This window comes from Sturnus vulgaris, unplaced genomic scaffold (assembly GCF_052056855.1).
Source record: "Sturnus vulgaris isolate bStuVul1 unplaced genomic scaffold, bStuVul1.hap1 Scaffold_195, whole genome shotgun sequence".
Classification (NCBI taxonomy): domain Eukaryota; kingdom Metazoa; phylum Chordata; class Aves; order Passeriformes; family Sturnidae; genus Sturnus; species Sturnus vulgaris.
The window spans coordinates 5340292-5367826 of NW_028276170.1; the positions used below are offsets into that span (position 1 = coordinate 5340292).

Genomic DNA, 27535 nt, shown 5'->3' on the forward strand with positions numbered 1-27535 from the left:
CTGGCCGTGGGACTGATGGTGCTGTGCAATGCTGTGTGTGAGTAAAAACCAGTATGGACCAGTATAAACCAGTATGGACCAGTATAAACCAGTATGGACCAGTATAAACCAGTATAAACCAGTATATACCAGTTTGGGTGAGCTGAGCTCCAGGCTGGGCATGGGCTGGCCTTGGGGCTGATGGTGCTGTGTGTGAGTATAAACCAGTACAGACCAGTATAAACCAGTATAGAGCAGTATTGGCCAGTACAGACCTGTACAGACCAGTATGGACCAGTACAGACCTTCCCCTGTCCCAGGATGGGGACACTGGGCTGGCACTGGGAGCACTGGGAGGGAACTGGTTTGGTGACATTGAGATGGTGACATTGTTTTGGGGACAATGAGTTGGTGGCACTGGGATGGAACTGGGATAGAACTGGTGGCACTGGGACACAACTGGGGGCACGGGGACAGGGACACTGGGACAGGATGGAGGATACTGGGATGGGACAGGGACACTGGAATGGAACTGGGAGCAGTGGCCTGGTTACACTGGGACAGGACTGAGGACACTGAGACTGAACTGGGGACACGGGGGTGGTGCCATGGGTGGCACTGGTGACGCTGAGATGGCACTGGGGACACTGGGATGGAACTGGGAACACTGAAAGGGGACGTTGGGATGGGGACATTAGGAAGGGACTGGTGACACTGAGGTGGTGACACTGGGACAGAACTGGTGGCACTGGGATGGAACTGGGAACACTGGGATGGTGACACTGAGCTGGCACTGGGAGCACTGGGCTGGCACTGGGAGCACTGGGCTAGTGATACTGGGACAGGACTGGTGGCACTGGGCTGGTGACACTGGTACGGGTCAATGACGGGGTGGCACTGGGCTGGCACAGGGACACAACTGGGAGAACTGGAACAAGAACACTGGGACAGGATGGGGGACACTGGGATGGCACTGGGGACACTGGGCTGGTGATGACATTGGTATGGGGACACTGGGGATGTGGTACTGGGACAGGACTGGTGGCACTGCGATAGGACTGGGGACACTGGGCTGGAACTGGGTTAGTGACACCAGGCTGGTGGCACTTGGGTGGTGACAGAACTGGTGGCACTGGGTTGGTGACACTGGTATGGTGACAATGGGGGGTGGCACTGGGATGGGACTGGGAGCACTGGGATGGTGACACTGAGAGGGAACTGGTGGCACTGGGACACAACTGGGAGCACTGGGACAAGAGCACTGGGACAGGATGGGGCACACTGGGATGGCACTGGGAGCACTGGGAGGGAACTGGTTTGGTGACATTGAGATGGTGACTTTGGTATGGGGACAATAGGGTGGTGGCACTGGGAGGGAACTGGAGACACAGATTGAACTGGGAGCACTGGGATGGTGACACTGGGACACAACTGGTGGCATTGGGATGGAACTGGTGACACTGGGACACAACTAGGAGCACTGGGACAGGGACACTGGGACAGGATGGGGGACACTGGGATGGACTGGAGACAGTGGACACTGGGATGGACTGGAGACACTGGGAGGGAACTGGGAGCACTGGGATGGTGAAATTGGTATGGTGGCAATGGGGCAGTGACACTGGGCTGGGAAGGAACTGGGAACAGTGAGCTGGTGACACTGGGACAGGACTGGGGACACTGGGGCAGGTCTGGTGGCGCTGGGGTTGAACTGGGGACACTGGGATTGAACTGGGGACACTGGGCTGGTGACACTGAGACTGAACGGGTGGCACTGGGATGGTGACACTGGGGCAGCCCTGGGCTGGTGGCTCTGGGGTGTTCTTGGTGCCACTGCTCAGGTGCCACTGTGCTGGTTGCCCTGCTGCCGTGTCCCTGGTGCCACCTGTGCAGTGTCCCCATGTCCCCGCAGTGTCCCTGGACTCGGCGTGCGCTGCCCTGGGGGTGACTGAGGACAGTCACCTGCTGCTGGCCCTGGGCATGGTGGCCGTGTCCTGCCAGGTGACCCTGCAGGCCTCGGTGACATCGCGGTGACACCTGGCCACCATCGCCTGTGAGCACCGGGCCATGGCCCAGCGCCTGCGGGACTGTGCCCAGCGGGTGGTGACCACCAGGGCCAGTGCCGAGGCCACCGCGGCCACCAGCAAGGTCACCGCAATGTCCAGGGGCAGCTGGACATGGTGACATGGCACCTGGGGTACTTGGTAGACGCTGTTAACAGGGACATGATGGTGACACATGTGGGACATGGCACCAGGGGTTCCCCAGAGCTGCCCAGGCCCTCAGGGACATCGTGGTGGCCTTGGGGACCTCGGTGGAGGGACACAAGGAAGTGATGCAAAAGCTGGAGGCAGCCCAGGATGCAGGGACAGGGTGGGGACATGGGGGCGGCACTGTCACCCCAAGGGACACTGGGGACCTTGGTGCCTTGCCTTGGGGACATCAGGGCCACCCTGAGGTCGCCTGTCCTGTTTTGGGTCACTACGATGTCCCTGCAGTGTCCCCACGGGACCGCAGTTTGTCCCCCTGAATCGTTAAAAACCGGAATAATCACGGACAAAGGCGCTGTAACTAATTAAAGTGACAAAGTGGTGTGTTTATTCACCGGCACGGGAGTCACCTCCCAAAGGCGTGACCGCCCCGAACAAGGTTCTTTGCCCTCTATTTATTGCCCAAGATCTTACATACAATACATGTGCATAACCCCAGCACCTCCCATCCCCACCCCATATTAAAATGAGCCCATTCGTCCTTCACACGTGCACAGTTCTTCTCTTGAATTGGGTCGGTGCTCTCGAAATGGGTCAGTGGTCTCGATGGATGAAGTCAGGAGAGTCTTCATCAGGTCTCAGTGACCCTCTGGCACGATCCAAGGCCTCGTGCTTCATGATTAACGGTTTATTATTTTATGTTCTTCTTTACGTAAGTTCATAAAAGCAGATAATTATACCAATTAGCTCTTGCCTAAGCATCAAGTAATTACCTACCTAACTCACATCTTGGCCATGGAAACTCCTTCTACTCTTAGCAAAAATCTTAACTCTTTAAAACCATGATTCAACTCTCCAAGTCTGTGCCCCACCATGTCTTTGTCCCTCCGTATCCACACCCATGTCTCAGTTCAGTGTCTTTATTTTCACCCGTGTTGGTTGTTTTAAAAGGATGAAGAGAAATGAAAAGCAAATCGAGGCTAAAAGAAAAGGATTTCCGTGTCTGTGTGAGCTGAGGACCAATGTGCTTGAGTGGGAGGGAAAAACATTTTTTGGAGGACTTTCCACCCCACTGTCTCCAAAATCTTGATCTTTGCCTCAGTTCATCACCATTTGGCAGCGGAAGACAACCTTGGGCAATAGGAAATGAAAATCCTGGAATCAGTGAGGTTGGAAAAGATCTCCAAGACCGTTCCTGGATATTCCTGAATACCACCAGGCAATAGGATTGAACACAGGAGATTTTTTGGGGTTGAAAGTCAACAAATCTACTCTCCTCAAAGAATTCCCAATGTCAGTTTGGGCCCTGATGGACGTTCCTGCCCCAGCATTCATCCAGGTGCCCACAGGGAGACAGGATGAGGCAGAAACCCCTCAGCCAGGTGTCTTCCCAACACGGATCACCAGGACCAAAGATCACCAGGGCTCTGCCCAACGGGGGTCACTGGGGATCATCCAACACCGATCCTCCCATGGGGGATGGAGCTGGAGCAGAGCACGAAGCTCTTCCCACACTCGGGGCATTCACAGGACTTCCCTTAGTGGTGACTCCGTTGGTGTTGGGTCAAGTGAGAGCTCCTGGAGAAGCTCTTCCCACACTCAGGACACTCGTAGGGCCTCTCCCCAGTGTGGATGCACCGGTGCCTGATGAGGTTGTAGTTGCGTTTGAATCCCTTCCCGCAGTCGGGGCAGTGGAAGGGCCTCTCCTCTGTGTGAATCCGCTCATGTAGGAGGAGATTGGAGCTGGTCTGAAACCTCTTCCCACACTTGGGACACTCGTAGGGCCGCTCCCCGGTGTGGATGCGCTGGTGTTTTCTCAGGTCAGAACTCCATGCAAAGGTCTTCCCACATTCCGAGCAGGTGTAGGGCCGTTCCCCAGTGTGGATCACCTGGTGCTGGATCAGGTTGGAGCTGTTGCTGAAGCCCTTCCCACATTCCCCACACTGGTAGGGCTTCTCCCCAGTGTGGATCCTCTGGTGTAGGATCAGATGGGAGCTCCGGCTGAAACCCTTCCCACATTCCAAGCACTTGTGGGGCTTCTCCCCTCCAGGAGGCTTCTCCACCAGCTCTGAGCTCTGCCTGGATCTCCGGCCGCCTTCCCGGCTCAGGGAGGGTCTTTCCTCCTCGCAGCTCCCTGCGCTGGGTTTGCAGCCCCTCCTCGTGAGAGATCTCTGGGGCTTTTCTGCCTCCTCCATACCTGCACACCTGGGGAATGAAAATTCCTGGATTAGGGGGAAATAACAAGAAAAGAGCTCCATAAACTGGGTGTTCCTCCTTGCCCAAGTTCATCTCTGGAAGTCATTGAGCATCTTGTGTCTGTAATATCATCCCAAACACCAAGATTCCTGCCCAAAATCCTCCAAACTTTAAGACACGGATCAAAAACTCCCCAAATATCAAGCTTCAGCCAAAATCCCCTCCAGACATGTGCTGGTTTGAAAGCAAAACCAATGAGAGAATCAGTCAGAAATACAATTTAATAGGAAAAAAGATAAGAGAAAAAAAATCCATGCAATAGTACAAAAGAAAACAACTGACAGAATCAGAATACAACCTGACACCCCGCTAGTTAGGGTGGTGGTAGCAGTCCAGATGAAGTGGTCTTGTTGTAGTAGTGATGCTGTAGAAAGGTCTGGTAGCTCTTGTCCTCTGGAAACCAGTGGGTAAGGGCTGCCTTGGTGTTCCAAATCTCAGATTTTATCCAGGTAGGAAAGGCTTGGCTCCTCCCCCTGGCTGGAGCATCTCCCAATGGGATGATGGAATTTTATCAGTCATGCAGTGGCACTCAATGGCCCATGAACAGAAGATATCTTCCTGGAGGAAGGATGGGTTGTGGAAAAGATAAAGAACACTGCCCCACCTGGTTTTAACAGATGGCCCATTAGCACAGGATATCTCCCACAGAGATAAGGATCACTGCTCCACCTGTTTTTATCCACTACTCTTTGTTCTTTTGTTTCTTCCTGGGACCTCTGACTGGTTACTTCATGTTTGCTGCTGATTTCTTCTTCCTTTTGCAGATGAAAATGGTAAAAGTGTCTTTGACCTGCCTTGCTGGATATTGTGAAGACGAACAGTCATCTACTGCAAGTGGAAGTGTCACAGGTGGAGCAGAGTTCTGTGAGTGCTGTATCAAACCAGACCTCGTCAGACCTGCCAGAACAACTGGTCCATGCTGCCCTTCACTGCTCTGCCTGTTCCCCACTGTTTCATGCCAGAGTAATTTAACTGTTGTTAATTGGTTGTGTGTTTCAGTCGAGCCAGTGCAGCAGAACCAGCAGAAAGCAGCCCCAGAATGAATGGGGCTCTGCAGAGGAGCCCCAGACTATTCATCAGCCTGCCCGCAGAACTGGCTCCAACTCTGAACCCTTGTGACCACACTCTGAAGAAGACACACTTCTGATATTTCTGAGGCACTTATGACTGAGGCACTGCACATGCTTGTGCACGTAAGAATCCCAAAGTTCTTTCTTACTTCAGGAAAAACCCTGCAGCAGTGAATACCCAGCATCTGCTATCAGCACATCCTGGCTGCACGTGCAGGAGAAGCAGCAGCAGCATTGTACACGTGGGTTTGTTAAGCTGAACTCCCCTACACTTTGAACAGTGCTCATCACAAACATATTTAATGGCACACCGGTGCCATACATTTCTCCTAAAAGCCTCCCTTGTAACTAAACTTTGCTGGAAAGTTAATGCCGAGGATGAACGAGCAACTTCGGTCTCAGTGCGGAGGTGGAGGGGTTCTAAACACTGACTTTCCGAGAACAGCATCTCTCCTGAAGCGCTCGGGGCCACCCGAGCCGCCGCCGGGAGCGCGGTGCAGAAGCCGGCCCGGACTCAGCCGCAGCGCCGGGCACCGCGCATCGCTGCTCTGCAGGGCGGCCCGCACGTCCTCCAGCAGCTGCCGCAGGCTGCCCTTCTCCTGCTGCAGCTCGGCCATGCGCTCCTCGGCCCGCTCCAGCGCCACCATCTCCTCGCAGCGCTCTCGGGAGCAGGGCCCCGGCGGCCGCCGCTCGGGCTCGGCGGGGGCTGCGCGGGCGGATTTGGCTCTTCTGTGTTCAATCCTATCTTCTGGTGGTGCCCTGCTGGGCAGGGTGGAGGAAGAACCCCCGGCCCGTGGCTGGAATTGAGTGCAGCGGGTGCTGGAGAACAGCCATGAAACCAGAAACTCATCACGGCTCCTCTGACTAAACCCTACAGTCCTCACCCAGCCCCCAGCGTGGCCTTGAAAGACTCTTTATTGTAAATAACTCCGACTGCCCCACCTGGAAAAAAATCAGAAACCCCTCTGCTGCCCTCTGGGCAAGGTATTAACTCTTTGAATGCCCAGAATGAAGCTTCACAGATACTTTATTCTGTCTCTCCTTAAAAAAAAAACAAACAACAAAAACCACACAGAAACAATATAAAAACGTCAAAATCAAACAAAAAGAAATGTCAAATCCCAAAGAACTATAATTACTCTTTTTTAGGATATGGCGAAAAACCTCTTGTTTCCTCTATAACACATAAAAATATTACGAAGTGAATATGACTGTTCTAACTGTAAATATAAACAACGGCTGTAATATTAAAGTAAACACATGTTAAAATTGCTGTAATCTCCTAAGTTTAAATAATCAAAATCTCCCTTGTGTTCCCCAGAAAAAAAAAATGAAAAAGAAAAAAACCTCTGTTCTCAAAAATAAAGTAAGTTTTTGTTTAAACTGTTATAATCCTTAAAGTCTACATCATAAATTAATATAGTCCTTAATAGAACTTGTGAGAAAAACTGTTAGTCTGAAAAAAGGGGTTTTGGATAGTAAACAGATTTCCATTCTCTTAATCACTGTAACATCCAAACCACAAGAAAACTGTTTGTTATGAAGAAATCTCCATAGACTGAAAAAAAGTCTCCTCTTTGAAGTAAATTAGTAAAAAACTATGTTAGACATGGTAAACTACCTGACTTGCTTTTGTATGTTTTGAGTTTTAAAAAAAATTGTGTGGAAGAAAAAAAACTTGTCTCAAGTTTTATTCTAAGTTTATATTTCTTATAGTTTCTAGTAATAAAATTTCTTTTTCTACCATTTAATGTTAAACCTGTTTTTCATCTACTTCTTAATTCTCTCTCACCACAAAAAAGTTTCAAATTAATAAACCAAAACCAATACACCAAACCTCAGTGATTCCAGGATTTTGATTTTCTATTACCTGCGCTGGGAGACCCTGGCGGAGGTTCTGGGGCAGCTGCTCAAGGACCCCCTGCCCTGGAGCCCCAGCCGGGCATTGGGCTCCTGGAAGGGAATGAACGTCCTTGTCCCCAGCAGGACAGATTTCTTATTTCTTGCAGGTGCAAATGGTTCTCTTACCAGAATAGCTCTTTGTGTTAATTGTTTTCAGGTTTAAGATTGTTTTCACCTGGGAACAAGCAAGTTACTTAGCTGCACACAGAAGAAGTGACAGGCTAGCTATTAATTTAACAGAGAGCAAGACCTGATTTTATGAAGCCTTTCTTTTATAACTTGTCTACCTGACTGCAACATCTCACCCTTTTTCATTAATTCAAAGAAGGCTCATATGTTCTGATGATAAAATAGCTTTCTCTTGTGAGGGTGTTATCTCATTAAGGTTATCACTGGTTATCTGTTAGATATGGGATAAGATACATAAAAGACAGATTACAATCAACAAAACAAATTCTATCATGTCATTGACACAGGGTTTCACAGCATGAGAAAACAAAAGAATAATGTCCAGTGTGTCCTAGGGAAATGGGAATAAATGACCATTGTTTTAAAGTCCAAATAGTCCATTAGCTGGAAATGTTGATCTTTGACATCACTGAATGTGCTCTTGGATCCTGGAACAGGGAATAACTGAAGAAGGTTAGTAGGAACACTATACCATGATGATGACACAAGGCTTTTGTTGGCAATTTTCCTGTAAATTTCCAGACACAGCCATGTCTTGGCAGTCCTGCTTCTGGTTTTGTTCTGGCCACGAAGGCTGCATGGTGATTAGGTTCTTTTTCTTCTCACTGGGCTTCATTTTCTTGGAGGCAACTGATGTTTGGCTGAATAAACAGGTGACTGCTTTGAACTTGTTGATGACAAAAACACATGCATACCTTCTCCGTAAGTTAATGAATTAATTAGACTTTGTCATTGTAACTTCAATTGAAGAGCCTTATATAAAAATATTTTACTTTTTTTTGGTATAAATATTGAAAAAAAATATTATAAATATATAAATATTTAGGAGCTAATTCTCCCTTCCTTGTTTTAAAAATAGCATGCATTACTCTTGCCATGAACATGAAGGGAAGTTCAAAACATAACAATACATATAGTAAAACCAAGAACTTACAATAATTGGGAATAATTCTGATACAACAATCCAAAACATTTCCGATAAAAGATATCATTAATAGCACCTGTGAAATTAGATGATTACCAGTCACTACAACGTTGTACCATCATCCCCGTGTCTGCAACAGCTGATAAACCTCAAATCAGTGAAGAACTGGATAAGCGTCTGTTGGGGGTTGGTTTTTCCATTCCCCTCTGCCTGTGGAATTTTTTTCCCATTGACATGCTAAGAAGCACTGATGGTTGGGTCCCAGCACCAGGGAGAGCCTCCCTGTCTTTTTGGGAGTTTCTCTCGGAGGGTGGGGGGAGGGAAAGGGGGAACACGGTGAGATTGGAAGCAGGTAAAGGAGGGTGGGGGGCAGTTGCTGGCTCTCGCTCGCTTTTGGCTCTCAGAGCAGAAAGGTCATTGCTACCCCCCCACCATCCCAACGCCGGGAGCTGCCTCTCTGTTTTGGACCCCGCAGCCCTGCTTGGACGCCCTCCTGCTTCAGCTTGCTGTTTTCCCAGCATCCTGCCTCTCCTCCATCCCTTCCCATCTGGGACACAGCTGCCATCACCCCCAGCCCCTGCAGGTGCCGGGATCGTCACATCTGCCCCGTCCACCGGGAATCTGCCAGCGCTCACTGCCAGCGGTGACGGTGACTGCAGCACAGGGGAAAAGTGCCTGAGGGCGAGAAGGACTGGAACTGGGTTCCTGTTCTGCTTCTTGTTAATTCCAGAGTTGTTTTTCTATTTGCCTTCTTAGATATACTAGTAAAGAACTGTCATTCCTATCCCCATATCTTGGCCTGAGAGCCCCTTAATTTCAAAATTGACTAATTCAGAGGGAGGGATTTACTTCCTCCATTTCAAGGGAAGGCCCTGCTTTCCCTAGCACACACCTGTCTTTTATTCAAACCAGGAGTGATTTTGGCACCCAACGGTGGAACTGTGGACATTGAGTGGAAAGGCTGGAAAAGCAATAACAGTTGTTGAGTGACCTGATTTTGTGTTTTAGGTGACACCATGCTGTCCAGCTTACCCTGGCTTGGGCTGCACGTGGTCACTGCTACATCTCTCCCATTTGCAGGCCCTTATTTGAACATGGGTCCTATCAGTAAGGCTACTGTGACTATTATCCAGTTCATTCTGTGGGTTGATAAGGTGAGGAATTCATGGGTTTTTAACTTCCTCTGGAAGATGGCAACGTGGGTTCAGAGCTATTGCACTCTTAACTGTGTGTTTTTGGAGTTACTTCAATAATGGTACTTACTGTGAGGAAGTGACAGAAGGGGAAATTTTCTCCCTTCCCTTCATCCAGTCCACCGTTTAGGTCCACCCCACCAGTTTTCAAAGGCTTCAAAGGCTTCAAATCTTCTCTAAATGCTAATGCATTTACAGTGGCTGGTGTTGCTGATATGCCTGTTAAACCTGTTCTATTTAACATTCAGAGATAAGGGGAGATTGATTTGGATAACAACCCTCATAACTTACCCCAGAAAATTGGGATGCTGCTGCAGAGACTGACCCTGCCCCACAGCCCACTTCAGAAATGAAACACCCGGATTGGGTGGGCGTTTTAGTGAAGGAGATGTGTGAGATGAGCCAGATGCTGAAGGAGTACCTTTCCACAGCTGGTGAGAAACTCCCCCTGCCTTAAAGAGGGAGAGTCTGATGGTGCAGCAGTGGAACCCACAGACATTACATCTGTCCAGGTTCCAGCTGTACTGCACGGGCACTTGTAGCCAGCAGCAGTCACCCCTGTGGAAACTAAGAAATCTAAGATGAAAACAAGGCACCTAGTTAATAAGGATATGAAAGGAGGGCCCTCACAACCAGCAGGGAAGCCAGAGGTTGAGATTATCACCAAGTCCCTGTCATATGAAAGTCTCTATAATCAGTGAAAAGACATTGTATGATGGGGTCGTGAGGCTTCTGAAACTTGGTTAGTTTGGGTCTGGGACCTTATGGGTACAGGACTCCAACTGGATGGTCCTGAGGCAAGGAATTTGGGACCCTTGACCCAGGACTCAGGTGTGGACCAGGTATTTGTAAGGGAGCCAGACCTCCTTTCCCTCTGTGAGCTACTTTCAATGAGTGTGAGAGAGAGGTTTGTCCACAGAGAGAGAATGCAGGAGCACCATCATAGAATGCCTTGGAAAACCCTTGAGGAAGGGATCCAACAGCTGAAAGAAGTGGCAGTGCTGGAGGTGCTCTTTGGGAGGGATGGACAGCATGACAATGACCCTGACAAGGTCAGGTGCACAGGGCAGATGTTGTGGAATCTGACAAACCTGGGGCCATCTAAATATACCACCTTTATTGCAATGGTTAGTGCTGACAGCAGCTGAGAAACGGTGGGTTCTGTCACCAACAAACTTAGAAATTAGGAGAGTATGATCAATGTCCCGATGCAGGCTCACGTCTCTGCTGTGATTAAGGAACACAAAGAAGAGTTTAAAAAGGAGATGAGGGAGGAGATGAGGAAGATCATTGCAGCACCTGTGCGAGTCACAGGCCCCAAAGTCAGAGCCCAATGTCCCCCAGCTAGAGAGAGGGTACACTCCACGAGCTGACCTGTGGTTCTTTCTGCGTGACCATGGGGAAGACATGAGAAGGTGGGATGGGAAACCCACTTCTGTCCTGGCAGCACAGGTTCGTCAGCTCAGGGGGGAAACACAAACCGAGGGAACTCCACTAAAGTGAAGGTAGCCTCAGCCTCCCATGACTGAGGTGTTGGGTATTACAGAAGGGAGGATGATCTTCAGATCCCCTTGAAGGAACCTCCAGCATGTATCCCCAGGAAAGAAATAATAACCAGGGCTAGAGGGGCCTTGCCTCTAGCCAGAGAGAGGTACAGGAAAACTGGATCTTTTGGATGGTGTGGATCCAATGTCCTGGCACATCAGAGCCACAGAAATATAGAGTGTTAGTTGATCCTGGTTCACAGTGTACCCTAATGCTATTGGGACATGTGGGGACAGATCCTGTTTCCATTGCTGGGGTGACGGGAGGATTGCAGGAATTGACTCTGATGGAGGCTGAGGTGAGCCTGACTGGGAAGGAGTGGCAGAAACATCCAATTTTGACCGGCCACTTCCCCAGTGGGCATTGCCCATGGTGTCTCTGCTGCAGCTTTTGCTGCTTTGTCCAGTCCACGGCTCGGAGCCCCTTCTATTTCTTCTCTGGAAAATCACATTCCTGTATCTCCATCTGCTTCTTCTTTTTGTAAGAATCTTCTATTTACAAGGGTCCCCAGCAGGTTCTTCTATTTACAAGGTCTGGACCTCCACAGCTCTCGACTGCTGGCAGCTCTTCCCAGTCACCTTCCCCCACTGGGGTTCCATCTCCACCACTATCCCCACAGCCGGGCTATTGCCTATCACATCGGGGTCACCACTCATTGCAGTTGAGACAGAAGTGATGACAAAAAACTCCCTGTTCGTGCAACAAAAAACAACTTTTATTGAGGGCTGTTCTCCCTATGCAGCCTTTGAAGTCTGCATGGTTAGCTCTGTTTGGCTAAATTAGTTGCCACCTGGCTAACTGGCCAATGGCTGCCCGTGTCCCAGATGGCCTAGACCTGCTCCCCAACAGCCCAGACTGCTCAAGTTATATCATTACGGTAGTTATAGAATTATTTACATTATAAAATTACAGTCGGGATTAGTTATAACTGGAAGGCCTCCAGGCCAGCTGTTAGCTACTACAGGTTTAGTGCTGGCCAAATCTTCCACTAGAATTATTTACTCATTTCCTGCTGTGAGATAGGATTAGGAGGAAGGCAAAGCCGGCTCAAACCTTAAAGGCTATAAAGAAATAACTTTATTAACAGAACTAAAATAATTATAAGAATCAGAATAAAACCTTCAGAACACTTCTCCTCCCTCCACACACTTTTCTTTACACTGACAACCTGCAGGAACAATTCAGCCAGTTTAGCATCTCTAAAATAGTCTTTTTCCAGTTCCCTTAGAGAAAGGAGTCCCTCTTGTCGTGCTATGGAGACTTCTCCACGAGAGACAATTCTCTCGTGGCTTCAAAGTCACAGTGCATCAGCTGCCCAGGAGAATGGAAATCTCATCACTGTGTAAAAGTCCCTCCCCTCAACCTACAGTTTTCCCCACAACTGTTTTTGAGAGCTCAGTCTTTGGCTAATGGGGTACATTTTTAAGGATGAGCTGTTCAGAAGCAAAGGTTCTCTTCATCTGTCTCTGAGATCATCTTCATCTCTGGGAACAGAGGTTCTCTTCTTCTTCCCTGGGGTAAAGGGTCTTCATCACTCTCATCTCTCTCTGTTCAAGCTACTTCAATATCTGCTTGTTCAGCATGGATGCTTTTGCTCATGTCTACAATTGAAACATTTCATCCTTCATGTGCTTTTCAACAAGTTACAGGGAAATAGAGCCTGATGTATCTTTCCCATAGACTTACAAGAGGATTTCAGCCCAAGAGTGAGGCATCTCCTCAATCCCTCCCATCTGGGACCTAAATTCTGCTTCTCTAACCTTGGGATCCACATGTTGTTCCTCTACGTGTCTTCACTCTGTCCTGTTCTCTCACTCGAGAGAGAATTGAAGGTCTGCAAGTCTCATCTGTACAGTGAAAGAGATAATATCTTGTTCCAAGGCCTGCAGATAATCATATGATCCCTGCTGGTGGTGGCCAGAGCTGTTTACAGTGGAGAATTCTGGGGGGCTGTGCCAGGATTTTTAGGGGGCCCAGCCAGAACAGTGTGGCCACTCTGGCTGCACAGCTTTTTCAGTGGTTTAACAGGTTGTCAGTTCTCAAAACTAATCACTGATTAGATTTTGTCAGACATACAGGAAGCTCTTAGCAGCTCCTGTCCAAAAAAAAAAAAATAAATTTCTGGGGGTGGCTTCTTCCCTCCTCACAAAATGTCAAATGTGCAAAACCAGCACAGAGGGTCCCCCCTTTCTGTTGTGGGGTCTCATGTTGTCACCCTTGGCTCCATGAGGCCCTGTAAAGTCAAAATGGATCCTTCATTCCAGGAGACCCCACAATGTCATAATGATCTCTGGACACCATAAGGCCCTGAGGCATCACAATGGCCCCTTGGTTCCAAAAATCCCTGCAGAACCATAGGGGCCTCTGGATTCCATGAGACCCCACAGTGTCACAGAATCCCTTTCATTCCCTGAAGCCCCAAAATATCACAAAGGATTCTTGGTCCCATGAGGCCCCACAGAACTATAAGGGCCTCTGGATTCCACAAGACCCCAAAGTGTCACAGAGTCACTTTCTTTCCTCAAATCCTGAATGTGTCACAATGGCTTCTTGGATTCAAGAGACCCCACAGTGTCACAGCGTCCCCTCAGTTCCATGAAGTCGTGGAGAACGACAAGGCCTTGTGGGATCACAATGGATCCTTGGTTCCATGAGGCCCTGCAGAATCACAGGGGCCTCTGGATTCCACAAGACGCTGGAGTGTCACCATGGCCCCACGGTTCCATGTGACCCCTGAGTGTCACAATGGCCCCACAGTCCCACATGTCCCCTCAATGTCACAATGTCCATTCTGTTCCAGGAGGCCCTGCAGTGTCACAATGGCACCACAGTTCCATGTGTCCCCTCAGTGGCACAATAGTGCCAGCGTGCCATGTGACCTCTCAGTGTCACAATGGTCCCACAGTTTCAAGAGGCCCTGAAGTGTCACAACGTCTCACCGTTCCATGTGTACCCTGAATGTCACAATGGCCCCATGGTTCCATGTGTTCCCTCAAAGTTACAATATCCCCAAAGTTCCACGTGTCCCATTAGTGTCACAATGGCCCAGGGTCCCATGTGTCCCTTCACTATCTCCATGGTCCCACGGTTCCAAGAGACCCTGCCATGTCACAATGGCCCCACAGTTCCATGTGTCCCCTCAGTGTCACCATGGACCCATGGTTCCACGAGCTCCTGCTGTATCACAATTGCCCGACAGTTCCGGGCGTCCCCTCATGTCACAATGGCCTCAAGGTTCCACGTTTCCCCTCAGTGACACAATGGTCTCAGGCTTTCATGTGTCCCCTCATTGTCACAATATCCGCACAGTTTCGTGTGTCCCCTGAGTGTCGCTTTGAGCCCAGGGTTCCATGTGTGCCCTCAATGTCACAATAGCCCCACAATTCCATGTGTCCCCTCAGTGTCACAATGGCCCCACGGTTCCATGTATCCTCTCAGTGTCAGAATGGCCCATTGTTTCATGTGTCCCCTCAGTGTCACAATGACCCCACAGTTCCATGTGTCCCCTCAGTGTCACCATGGTCCCATAGCTCCAAGACACCCTGCCATGTCACAATGGCCCAACGGTTGCATGTTTCCCCTCAGTGACACAATGCCCCATGCTTCCAGGAGGCTCTGCAGTGACACAGTCGCCCCAGTGTTCCATGTCCCCTCAATGTCACAATGGCCCCAAAGTGTCATGTGTGCCCTCAGTGTCACAAGGGACCCAGAGTTCCATGTGTCCCCTCAGTGTCACAGACAAGCAGCACTGGAGCGGGAGCAGCACCACTGGAGGGGTTGCAGCTGCACTGGAACAGGAGCAGTGGCTGTGGAACAACAGGGGAGAAGCTGTGGAACACAAGTCCTGTGAGGAGCAGCTGAGGGAGCTGGGAATGTTTATCCTGGGGAAGAGGAGGCTCAGGGGAGACCTCATCACTCTCTACAACTCCCTGACAGGAGGGTGCAGCCTGGTGGGGGTCGGGCTCTTCTCTTAGGGAACAGGGACAGGACAAGAGGACACAGCCTTAACTGCACCAAAGGAAGGTTTATCCTGGACATTAGAAAAAATTTATTCACAGGGTGATTGGGCATTGGAATGGGCTGCCCAGGGAAGTGATGGAGTCACTTGTAAATGGGGTAACTGCACCACCTAATTAGTACCATGTCTTCATTTTCTCTTGTTTTTACTCAGAGTCAGGATTAAAAACATGAAGGAGGTGAATTTTCTCGACTTTGGGCTTGGTAGTTTAATAAATCTTAATTAAAGTACAGAGAGTTCTGCAACAAGTCTAGCCACCAGCTAAAAGCCAGCGAAATGGAGGCATATCAAGCTAGTTACAAGGTTTTTTAAAGTTAAAAAGTTCAATAAAGAACTAACACCTGTATTATTTATAGGTTTTCACTCAATAACCAAACTCCTGTGACCCACTGGGCAGCATTAACTGTCAAACCAGAAACTACTACCTGAAACCATGAAGAAGAAGGAAGCAGAAGACAGAAAGAGACAACACTTAAAAACTTCGATCTCGTTCCATACTTTTTACTATATTCTAAAAGCCCCAAATTCCAAACCCTTCACCATGTGAAATCACACACTTTCATTCCAATAAGAAACCCGTGACTCCAATTCTATTATTCAAATTTGGAAGCCTTCTCCAAGGCCTCAAGTCAAAAGCAGTGTTTTCCTGAGGGTCAGTATCAGAAAGTACAAAAAGTTCCAAACTCCCAGGTTTCTGGGATCCAACAGTCACCATCCCTGGAAGTGTTTAAGGAAAGACTGGATGTGGCACTCAGTGCCATGGTCTGGGGACAAGGTGGTGTTGGGTCATTGGTTGGACTGGATGATCTCAAAGGTCTTTTCCAACCTCAATTCTGTGATTCCGTGATTCAGTGGAGCATCAATGGCAAATGGGTGGATAAAGAGTGGAACAGGCCTGGCAGCTGTTCTGGGAGCAGTGCTGGAGATGCCGAAGGGAACGGCGGCGGAGCGGGAATGGAGCGGCGCCGGAGATGCCGAAGCTGCGGGACACAGAGCGGCTCCGAGCGCTGTGTCCTGCAGGAGCCAGCCCTGCACACCAGAGCCGAGCCCGTCAGGCTGACCCAGAGCAGGGGGCAGAGGCAGGAATTGCTGCTGGGCCATGGGAGCTGTGGATCGAGTGCATTTAATGGTGACTTGGGGCTTTGATTCTTGTCACTGCAGCCACATTCTGTGGTGCCAGGACCCTTCCAGTTCATCTGAAGTCACGAACTCAGGACAAACTCAGAACAAAAGGAATCAAACTGCCTTCTCTACTGCAGGGAAACATCTTGGTTTAATGATTTCTGATACAGGAGCCAAACTGGGTCAGTTATTGGCCTGTGGTTTTTTTTAATCCAGGAACAATTTCCAAAGTAATGGCATTTGGCATTAAAAACGAGAAACATGCCTCATCATCTGAATATTGCATATGGAGTACAGAGCTATTTCTGGTTGTTAATATTGCATTTTGTCTTATTTTTCTTCCTCTGCCAGAGTTAGAATTAAAAGCTCAAGAGACAGTATGTTGTGTTTGGACTCAGATGTTTATTAATTCTTATCTATATTACAGTGAGTTCTACAGTACTTCTAGCTAACAAGCTAAAAATGGTGATGTATCTCTGTCTTTACAAGGCCTTTTAAGGCCTAACTGTCCAATTAAGAATGAACACCAAAATTATTTTTACTTTTAAACCAATAACCAATCACCTGTGACCTGCAACGAGGAATTGCCTATCCAATTAAACAAGATCCCACCTAGACCCATGAAGAAGAAGGTGAAAAAGAAAGAAACCTCCCTCTTGCCTTCTACATATTACTATATTCTAAAACCCTAAATTCCAAAATTTCCACCATGTGATATTACACACTTTTATTTAAACTTCACACCAGTGATCCCAGTTCTGTCAATCAATTTTGGAAGCCTTCTCCACAGCCTCAGGTCAAAAACTGTATTTTCTTGTGGGTCAGTGTCTGTCAGCACAGAAAGTCTAAAACTCTCAGTGTCCAGGGTTCCAACAGTTATGATCAAGAAAACAACTGGAATTATTTTCTCTCTGGGTTTTACTCTCTCTCTGGGTTTAAGCCTCCACCACTCCCTGCAGGTCAGCTTTCCATAATCTGCTCCTCGGGAGTTGGGATGTGACAAATGAGCAGTGGGAAGAGGGAGGATAATGGATAATGGACCATTCCAACTGCAAACTCTGCTTTAGTAGCCTCAGAATTTCCAGTGTTTAGAAATTAACTGACCAAATCCCATGTTTCTCACTTTTGCCCTGGCAGAAATCCTTCCTTTGGCCTTGTTTAGGAACTCACCCTCAGAAACACCTCATTGCAGACGCTTTTCTGTTGGTTTTGATAAGAGATGACAAGAAAATCAGCACGAGGGGGAGGGATGAGGGAGAGGGAAGAAACAATTCCTTCCTTGTGTCTTCCTTGTGGAAAGTCTCCTCTAGAGGTTGTGCTGCAGCTGGAGACTTGGCCAGAGGGAAGTCATTGAGCTGAGGCAGCAGAAGCATCTCCTCCCTGGTTTGTAGCCCTGGGGCTGGGAGGGGACACAGGTGCCCCCCTTGCACCCCACAACCCCCTGGAATGGGGGATTCTCCCTGCCTCTGCCAGGTGCTCCTTATCCATGCCTGGCCTGGGTGTTCCTGGTCTGAGCTCCCTCCCATGGTCATTCCTGATGGTGGGGAGTGGGAGGGAGGAGTTCAGTGCCAATCTGGGAGGTGCCAGCAGGGTCAGAGATGTGGGGAGGTGACAGTGACAGAGTGACAGGATGTGCAGATGGAGACAGGGACAAGACAACACCTCTGGGGGAAAACTCTTGGAGATTTCGGCGGTTTTTGTTTGTAAAATACACACGGACACAGAGCAAAGCTTTGCTCAAAGGGTTTATTGATTATTCAGGGGGAAATGGCCCTGGGCTCAAAGGGTTCAGGGGGTTCCTCCAGGGATGATCATCTCCTCATGCCACCAGAGGGGATCAGGACACCGGTGTCCCCACAGCTTGCAATCCTAAAAATCAAAACCCAGAAGGTGACCTCTGGTGCCCACTGGGAAATGAGAGGGGCCCTGTCCCCACCCCTCTCCCTGCAGGCACGGCTCACCTAGGCACCCAGAGAGGCAGCCAGGCGCTTCTGCCGCAGAACAGCCTCCAGCTTCTCAACAAGAGGGGGCTGGGGACAAACACAGCATTAGAGACACACTGGGGGCACTGGGCTGCACTGGGAGCTGGGGGAAAGAACAGGGGTCATTGGGGAAGGGGCCTGTGGGGCGAAATGGGGGGCAGGAGTTGCTGTGCTCCTGGCCAGAAGCCCTGGGGTCCTGCCAAGAGGCACAGCTGGGGCAGGGGCTGCGTCCTGGGTCACCCAGGGGGGTGCTGGGGGAACAGGGATGGGAATGCAATGGGGGCCTGGGAAAGGGGCGCTCTGGGGAGGATCTGTGGAGCAGGGGAGTTGTCTGGGGTGTCAGTAGGGGTGCACTGGGCTGTGCTGGGACAAACTGGGATGGTCTGGGGTGTGGTGGCCATGCAAGGGGAGGGTCTGACACTGCCAGAACTCGTGGTACCCACCAGAGGCGTCTCCAGGACCACGACATCTTCTACATGAATCTGCAGAGAGACCAGGAGACCTCGCTGGGAACTGGGATGGACCCGGTGCCAGCAAAGGATGGGAGGACATAACTGCCCCCAAATTCCCAGAGGGAATGCCCTCCAATCCCAGCACCCCACTCACCTCCGGCAGATCATCTTGGGTTCCTTCCAGGAGCGCCTGGGAAACAAGAACAAAACTTTAACCTGGATTAGATCCAGTGGGGCTGTGGGGGGACAGGGAGCAGGATGGAGGTGATGGGGTGGGAATTCAGGGCCTCCAAGGAGATCTGTTTGAGGTGGAGGGAGAGCCAAAGACACTGAACTGGGGTCAATGGAGGGCCCAAGGGACTGGGCTGGGTCTGGGGAAGGGGCTCGGTGTGAGGTACAGGGGAGGAGAAAGGAATTGCAGGGTAGGGACATGGGAATGCAAGGGAGGGGCTGGGTGGGGACAGAAGAACGAGGATGGGTGGGGACAAAAGCGACAGGACCGACAGAGGATTTGGGAAGGGGGGAGGGAGTCAGGGAATTCTTGAAGGGGACCCCGCTGCAGTAGCCAGGGAGAAAAAGAAATTATTGCGGGGGGGGCACATGGAAGAAAAGGCTTCGGGAATGGTCAATGGGAGGCGTTTGAGGACCCTGGAGAGGACACAGAGGAGGGAGCAGGGACGGAATTCCTCAAGGAACCCAAAGGGTGGGATGGGAGGGGACAAAGGGCAGGGTGTGGGGACAGCGTTTGGCTGGTGCCTCACCTTGGCCTGTGCCGGGGGGCACAGCAGGATGGAGAAGAGCAGGGCCACGCTGAGCACAGCCACCTTCATCTTCCTCTCGCACTGGGCAGCGCTGGCTGAGGCTGCAGCAGGGCAGGAGCACCTTTATCCCTGCCGGGACTCCTCCCTGCGCCCTCCCTGACAGCCCCCAGGCCAAAGCCCGGCTTGGCACAGCCCCCAGCCCTGGCCACAAGCCCAGCCCTGGCACAGAGTCCATCCCGCCTGTGGCACGGATCCAGCCCCGCTCCCCGCATCCCTGCAGCTTCCTGCACGGGGCAGCTGCCCCTGGAGGGGACCGGGCACCCGGGGGGCCGAGGGGGGCAGGCAGGGATCCAAAGGCAGCTGGGGATCCTGTGGGGACACCCCCACTCCAACACAATCCATCCTCCAACAGCCCCCAGCCCCACATCCCCCATCTCCCGGTACCCCTCCTCTCCAAGGGTTTTTCCATCCAGACACGCCAGAGCTGACCCCAGCCACTCACCCTGTGGGTCTGAGCAGAATCGTCACTGTTCATCCTCCTGCCCCACGGGGAAACAGGAGATGGACTGACCCCCTCTTCTGGGGACAACGAGACTCCGGAATATTGGAAAATTGGGATATGATAGGACAGAGGTGTCATGAACCTGGGAAATAGCCAGGTGATTTGGATCTCCAGGCACTGGAGACACTGGAGAGAACTGGGAAATGATGATCACCTCAAGACAAGGCTGAAGCTTGGGGAATTGCTCAGGTGTGGCACTTCCCACATCCACACCACCCCATTATTTCCCTTTCCCTGCATGACCCAAACTGGTCCCATCTTCAGCCCCAGGGTGGAGCCCAGGTGGGAATATCCCCTGCCCTGGGTCTGACCCTCATCCTGTCACACCTGCAGCCAATAAACCCTCCCAGAGCTCCTTGGTCCTGCTCTGCACAGCTGCCACTCATGGGGGGGTGCCAGCGACCCCATCCCCAACAAGGCTCCCACTCCAGCTCTGTCCCTGCCTGGGACTTGCCCACAGCTCCCCAAGGCCCTTGTCCCCACACAGGGTCTCTGCAATGCCCTGGCCTTGTGCCCAGACCAGCACTGGCCCTGAGCAGGATGTGCCCATCCCAAGGAACATGGGGAAGTTGGCACTTCTCCTAGAGCAGCCATTGGGAGCTAATTGGGCAAACAGAGGGGCCCAGTCAGGGGAGGGATGTTGGTCCTGTCAGAATCTCTGATAAGCCCTGTTTACCCAGGACCTGAAGCACCAGGAAGACATTCAGACATCTTGGGCATCCAAGAAGTGAAAATCCCCTGAGAAGTGGTTCCTGAGCCTGTCCATGGCTGTGATTCCCCCGCTGCCTGTTTGCTCCCAGAGCTTTCCCCGTGGGACAGCCCAGAGCTGACCCCATCCCAAAACCTGCTGGATCCGAGCAGAATTGCCCCTATTCCTGCTGTGGCACTTTGAGGAAACAGCACTGGGCACTGACTCCTCTTCCTGGGACATCAGGAATCAGGGAAAACAGGAATGTGGGAAAACTTGAAGCCAAGGGTTGGCGGGTGATTGGGATCTGCAGTCACTGGAGACCCTGGGAACACTGGGCAATGCTGATCACCTGAAGACAAGGCTGAGGCTTGGGCAATGCCTCAGGTGTGCTTGTTCCCACAGCCAGACCACTCCATTTCCCTTTTCCTGCATGCCCCAAACCAGTCCCATTTCCAGCCCCTGAGCAGAGTCCAGACAGGAATGTCCCCTGCCCTGGGGCTGAGCCTGTCCCACCCAGAGCACCTGGGTCCTGCTCTGCACAGCTGCCACACACGGGGAGTGCCAGGGACCCCATCCCAACCAGGCTCCCATTCCAGCTCTGTCCCTCACTGGGACTTGGCTGCAGCTCCCCAAGGCCCTTGTCCCCACACAGGGTCTCTGCAATGCCCTGATCCAAGGCCAGCAGTGGCCCAGAGCAGGATGTGCCCATCCCCAGGGATATGGGGAGTGGGTGTTTGTCCCCAGACACCACTGGGATCTAATTGGGCAAACAGAGGAGCCCAGTCAGGGGAGGGATGTTGGTCCTGTCAGAATCTCTGATAAGCCCTGTTTACCCAGGGCCTGAGGCACCAGGAAGACATTCAGACATCTTGGACATCCAAGAAGTGAAAATCCCCTGAGAAGTTGTTCTTGAGGGCTATCCATGGATGTGATTCCAGTTTGACAATCCAGGGCATTAGTGAAGGCTTCTGCTTTCTCTGTCCTGTGGCTCCATCAGAGATGTGTTGTGGGCCAGCTGGGAAACATTTCAGGCCACTGCCTTGACTGTTTGACCTGGAACTTGCCCAAGGAGCCACAATGTCCACAGGGGAAGATTTTCCTCTGGAGTTTTGTTGCTTTATGCCCCATGGATGAGGGAGCAGTGTGTCCCTGTGGGGGATTCTTGACCAGATGGACAAGTGCTGTGACATCATTGGTGTGCTGACCACTATTCCTAATCACCAAAGTTACTAATCACCTTGGAGAGGAATTCAGGAAGTGTCTGCAGGGTCCTAATTTGGGAACTTTGGCAAGGAGAGTTCCATGCTGCATTGGAGATCAGTGCCAGTCAGAGGGATGGCATTGGACGGCCACTGACCATGTGCCAACAGCCTGGGGACAATGAGCTGGACACACACGGAGGTTCCCAGTGCGGGTGGAGTGATCCCCCATTTCCAGGGAACCCCGTGGGAATGTCCCTTCCTCTCTGGGGGCTGTGTCTCAGCCCTCCAGAAACTGTCCCTACAGTTTGTCCCTACACTTGTGGCAGCCTTTCAGGACAAATGAGTTTCCCCTCTCCTATCAATGGTGTCTTCTGTATAAACAATTTGCAAGAGGATTCTCAGCACAGGAAAGACTCAGAACTCATGGAGCTGTTCCAGAGGAGGACACCAAGACACTCTGAGGGCTGGAGCACCTCTGTGACAGAGAGAGGCAGAGAGAGCTGGGGCTGTTCAGCCTGGAGAAGAAGAGGCTGTGGGGAGACCCCATTGTGACCTTTCAGGACTCCAAGGCACCTCCTAGGAACCAACAAACCTTCACTAATGTCCTGGAATGTCGAACAGGAATCACAGCCAGGGACAGCTGTCAGGAATCACTTCTCAGGGGATTTTCACTTCTTGGATATCCAAGATGTCTGAATGTCTTCCTGGTGCTTCAGGCCCTGGGTAAACAGGGCTTATCAGAGATTCTGACAGGACCAACATCCCTCCCCTGACTGGGCTCCTCTGTTTGCCCAATTAGATCCCAGTGGTGTCTGGGGACAAACACCCACTCCCCATATCCCTGGGGATGGGCACATCCTGCTCTGGGCCACTGCTGGCCTTGGATCAGGGCATTGCAGAGACCCTGTGTGGGGACAAGGACCTTGGGGAGCTGCAGCCAAGTCCCAGTGAGGGACAGAGCTGGAATGGGAGCCTGGTTGGGATGGGGTCCCTGGCACTCCCCGTGTGTGGCAGCTGTGCAGAGCAGGACCCAGGTGCTCTGGGTGGGACAGGCTCAGCCCCAGGGCAGGGGACATTCCTGTCTGGACTCTGCTCAGGGGCTGGAAATGGGACTGGTTTGGGGCATGCAGGAAAAGGGAAATGGAGTGGTCTGGCTGTGGGAACAAGCACACCTGAGGCATTGCCCAAGCCTCAGCCTTGTCTTCAGGTGATCAGCATTGCCCAGTGTTCCCAGGGTCTCCAGTGACTGCAGATCCCAATCACCCGCCAACCCTTGACTTAAAGTTTTCCCACATTCCTGTTTTCCCCAATTCCTGATGTCCCAGGAAGAGGAGTCAGTGCCCACTGCTGTTTCTTCAAAGTGCCAGAGCGGGAATAGGGGCAATTCTGCTCGGATCCAACAGGTTTGGGATGGGGTCAGCTCTGGGCTGTCCCACGGGGAAAGCTCTGGGATAAAACAGGCAGCGGGGGAATCACAGCCATGGACAGGCTCAGGAACCACTTCTCAGGGGATTTTCACTTCTTGGATGCCCAAGATGTCTGAATGTCTTCCTGGTGCTTCAGGTCCTGGGTAAACAGGGCTTATCAGAGATTCTGACAGGACCAACATCCCTCCCCTGACTGGGCACCTCTGTTTGTCCAATTAGATCCCAATGGCTGCTCTAGGAGAAGTGCCAACTTCCCCATATTCCTTGGGATGGGCACATCCTGCTCAGGGCCAGTGCTGGCCTGGGCACAAGGCCAGGGCATTGCAGAGACCCTGTGTGGGGACAAGGGCCTTGGGGAGCTGTGGGCAAGTCCCAGGCAGGGACAGAGCTGGAGTGGGAGCTTTGTTGGGGATGGGGTCGCTGGCACCCCCCATGAGTGGCAGCTGTGCAGAGCAGGACCAAGGAGCTCTGGGAGGGTTTATTGGCTGCAGGTGTGACAGGATGAGGGTCAGACCCAGGGCAGGGGATATTCCCACCTGGGCTCCACCCTGGGGCTGAAGATGGGACCAGTTTGGGTCATGCAGGGAAAGGGAAATAATGGGGTGGTGTGGATGTGGGAAGTGCCACACCTGAGCAATTCCCCAAGCTTCAGCCTTGTCTTGAGGTGATCATTTCCCAGTTCTCTCCAGTGTCTCCAGTGCCTGGAGATCCAAATCACCTGGCTATTTCCCAGGTTCATGACACCTCTGTCCTATCATATCCCAATTTTCTGAGGTTCTGGAGTCTCATTGTCCCAAGAAGAGGGGGTCAGTCCATCTCCTGTTTCCCCAGGGGGCAGGAGGATGAACAGTGGCAATTCTGCTCAGACCCACTGGGTGAGTGGTTGGGGTTAGCTCTGGGGTGTCTGGAAGGAAAAACCCTTGGAGAGGAGGGGTACCGGGAGATGGGGGTTGTGGGGCTGGGGGCTGTTGGAGGATGGATTGTGTTGGAGTGGGGGTGTCCCCACAGGGTCCCCAGCTGCCTTTGGATCCCTGCCTGCCCCCCTCGGCCCCCCGGGTGCCCGGTCCCCTCCAGGGGCAGCTGCCCCGTGCAGGAAGCTGCAGGGATGCGGGGAGCGGGGCTGGATCCGTGCCACAGCCGGGATGGACTCTGTGCCAGGGCTGGGCTTGTGGCCAGGGCTGGGGGCTGTGCCAAGCCGGGCTTTGGCCTGGGGGCTGTCAGGGAGGGCGCAGGGAGGAGTCCCGGCAGGGATAAAGGTGCTCCTGCCCTGCTGCAGCCTCAGCCAGCGCTGCCCAGTGCGAGAGGAAGATGAAGGTGGCTGTGCTCAGCGTGGCCCTGCTCTTCTCCATCCTGCTGTGCCCCCCGGCACAGGCCAAGGTGAGGCACCAGCCAAACGCTGTCCCCACACCCTGCCCTTTGTCCCCTCCCATCCCACCCTTTGGGTTCCTTGAGGAATTCCGTCCCTGCTCCCTCCTCTGTGTCCTCTCCAGGGTCCTCAAACGCCTCCCATTGACCATTCCCGAAGCCTTTCCTTCCATGTCCCCCCCCCCGCAATAATTTCCTTTTCTCCCTGGCTACTGCAGCGGGGTCCCCTTCAACAGTGCCCTGACTCATGCCCCCTTCCCAAATCCTCTCTCGGTCCTGTCGCTTTTGTCCCCACCCATCCTCGTTCTTCTGTCCCCACCCAGCCCCTCCCTTGCATTCCCATGTCCCTACCCTGCAATTCCTTTCTCCTCCCCTGTACCTCACACCGAGCCCCTTCCCCAGACCCAGCCCAGTCCCTTGATCCCTCCATTGACCCCAGTTCAGTGTCTTTGGGTCTCCCTCCACCTCAAACAGATCTCCTTGGAGGCCCTGAATTCCCACCCCATCACCTCCACCCTGCTCCCTGTCCCCCCACAGCCCCACTGGATCTAATCCAGGTTAAAGTTTTGTTCTTGATTCCCAGGCGCTCCTGGAAGGAACCCAAGATGATCTGCGGGAGGTGAGTGGGGTGCTGGGATTGGAGGGCATTCCCTCTGGGAATTTGGGGGCAGTTATGTCCTCCCATCCTTTGCTGGCACCGGGTCCATCCCAGTTCCCAGCGAGGTCTCCTGGTCTCTCTGCAGATTGATGTAGAAGATGTCGTGGTCCTGGAGACGCCTCTGGTGGGTACCACGAGTTCTGGCAGTGTCAGACCCTCCCCTTGCATGGCCACCACACCCCAGACCATCCCAGTTTGTCCCAGCACAGCCCAGTGCACCCCTACTGACACCCCAGACAACTCCCCTGCTCCACAGATCCTCCCCAGAGCGCCCCTTTCCCAGGCCCCCATTGCATTCCCATCCCTGTTCCCCCAGCACCCCCCTGGGTGACTCAGGACGCAGCCCCTGCCCCAGCTGTGCCTCTTGGCAGGACCCCAGGGCTTCTGGGCAGGAGCACAGCAACTCCTGCCCCCCATTTCGCCCCACAGGCCCCTTCCCCAATGACCCCTGTGCTTTTCCCCACCTCCCAGTGCAGCCCAGTGCCCCCAGTGTGTCTTTAATGCTGTGTTTGTCCCCAGCCCCCTCTTGTTGAGAAGCTGGAGGCTGTTCTGCGGCAGAAGCGCCTGGCTGCCTCTCTGGGTGCCTAGGTGAGCCGTGCCTGCAGGGAGAGGGGTGGGGACAGGGCCCCTCTCATTTCCCAGTGTGCACCAGAGGTCACCTTCTGGGTTTTGATTTTTAGGATTGCAAGCTGTGGGGACACCGGTGTCCTGATCCCCTCTGGTGGCATGAGGAGATGATCATCCCTGGAGGAACCCCCTGAACCCTTTGAGCCCTGGGCCATTTCCCCTGAATAATCAATAAACCCTTTGAGCAAAGCTTTGCTCTGTGTCCGTGTGTATTTTACAAACAAAAACTGCCCAAATCTCCAAGAGGTTTCCCCCAGAGGTGTTGTCTTGTCCCTGTGTCCATCTGCACATCCTGTCACTCTGTCACTGTCACCTCCCCACATCTCTGACCCTGCTGGCACCTCCCAGATTGGCACTGAACTCCTCCCTCTCACTCCCCACCATCAGGAATGACCATGGGAGGGAGCTCAGACCAGGAGCACCCAGGCCAGGCATGGATAAGGAGCACCTGGCAGAGGCAGGGAGAATCCCCCATTCCAGGGGGTTGTGGAGTGCAAGGGGGGCACCTGTGTCCCCTCCCAGCCCCAGGGCTACAAACCAGGGAGGAGATGCCTCTGCTGCCTCAGCTCAATCACTTCCCTCTGGCCAAGTCTCCAGCTGCAGCACAACCTCTAGAGGAGACTTTCCACAAGGAAGACACAAGGAAGGAATTGTTTCTTCCCTCTCCCTCATCCCTCCCCCTCGTGCTGATTTTCTTGTCATCTCTTATCAAACCCAACAGAAAAGCGTCTGCAATGAGGTGTTTCTGAGGGTGAGTTCCTAAACAAGGCCAAAGGAAGGATTTCAGCCAGGGCAAAAGCGAGAAACATGGGATTTGGTCAGTTAATTTCTAAACGCTGGAAATTCTGAGGCTACTAAAGCAGAGTTTGCAGTTGGAATGGTCCATTATCCATTATCCTCCCTCTTTCCACTGCTCATTTGTCACATCCCAACTCCCGAGAAGCAGATTATGGAAAGCAGACCTGCAGGGAGTGGTGGAGGCTTAAACCCAGAGAGAGAGTAAAACCCAGAGAGAAAATAATTCCAGTTGTTTTCTTGATCATAACTGTTGGAACCCTGGACACCAAGAGTTTTAGACTTTCTGTGCTGACAGACACTGACCCACAAGAAAATACAGTTTTTGACCTGAGGCTGTGGAGAAGGCTTCCAAAATTGAATGACAGAACTGGGATCACTGGTGTGAAGTTTAAATAAAAGTGTATAATATCACATGGTGGAAATTTTGGAATTTAGGGTTTTAGAATATAGTAATATGTAGAAGGCAAGAGGGAGGTTTCTTTCTTTTTCACCTTCTTCTTCATGGGTCTAGGTGGGATCTTGTTTAATTGGATAGGCAATTCCTCGTTGCAGGTCACAGGTGATTGGTTATTGGTTTAAAAGTAAAAATAATTTTGGTGTT

At 51.8% G+C, this 27535-nt stretch overlaps 1 protein-coding gene across 1 annotated transcript in view; it reads right to left on the bottom strand.

The window, feature by feature from the left end:
* The window catches only part of LOC148218027 (uncharacterized), a 775474-nt gene that overhangs the window by 180927 nt on the left and 567012 nt on the right, over positions 1–27535 (bottom strand). The window contains 1 exon segment of the mRNA XM_088158035.1: positions 3746–4160. Coding sequence (XP_088014161.1) covers positions 3746–4160 — 415 coding nt within the window.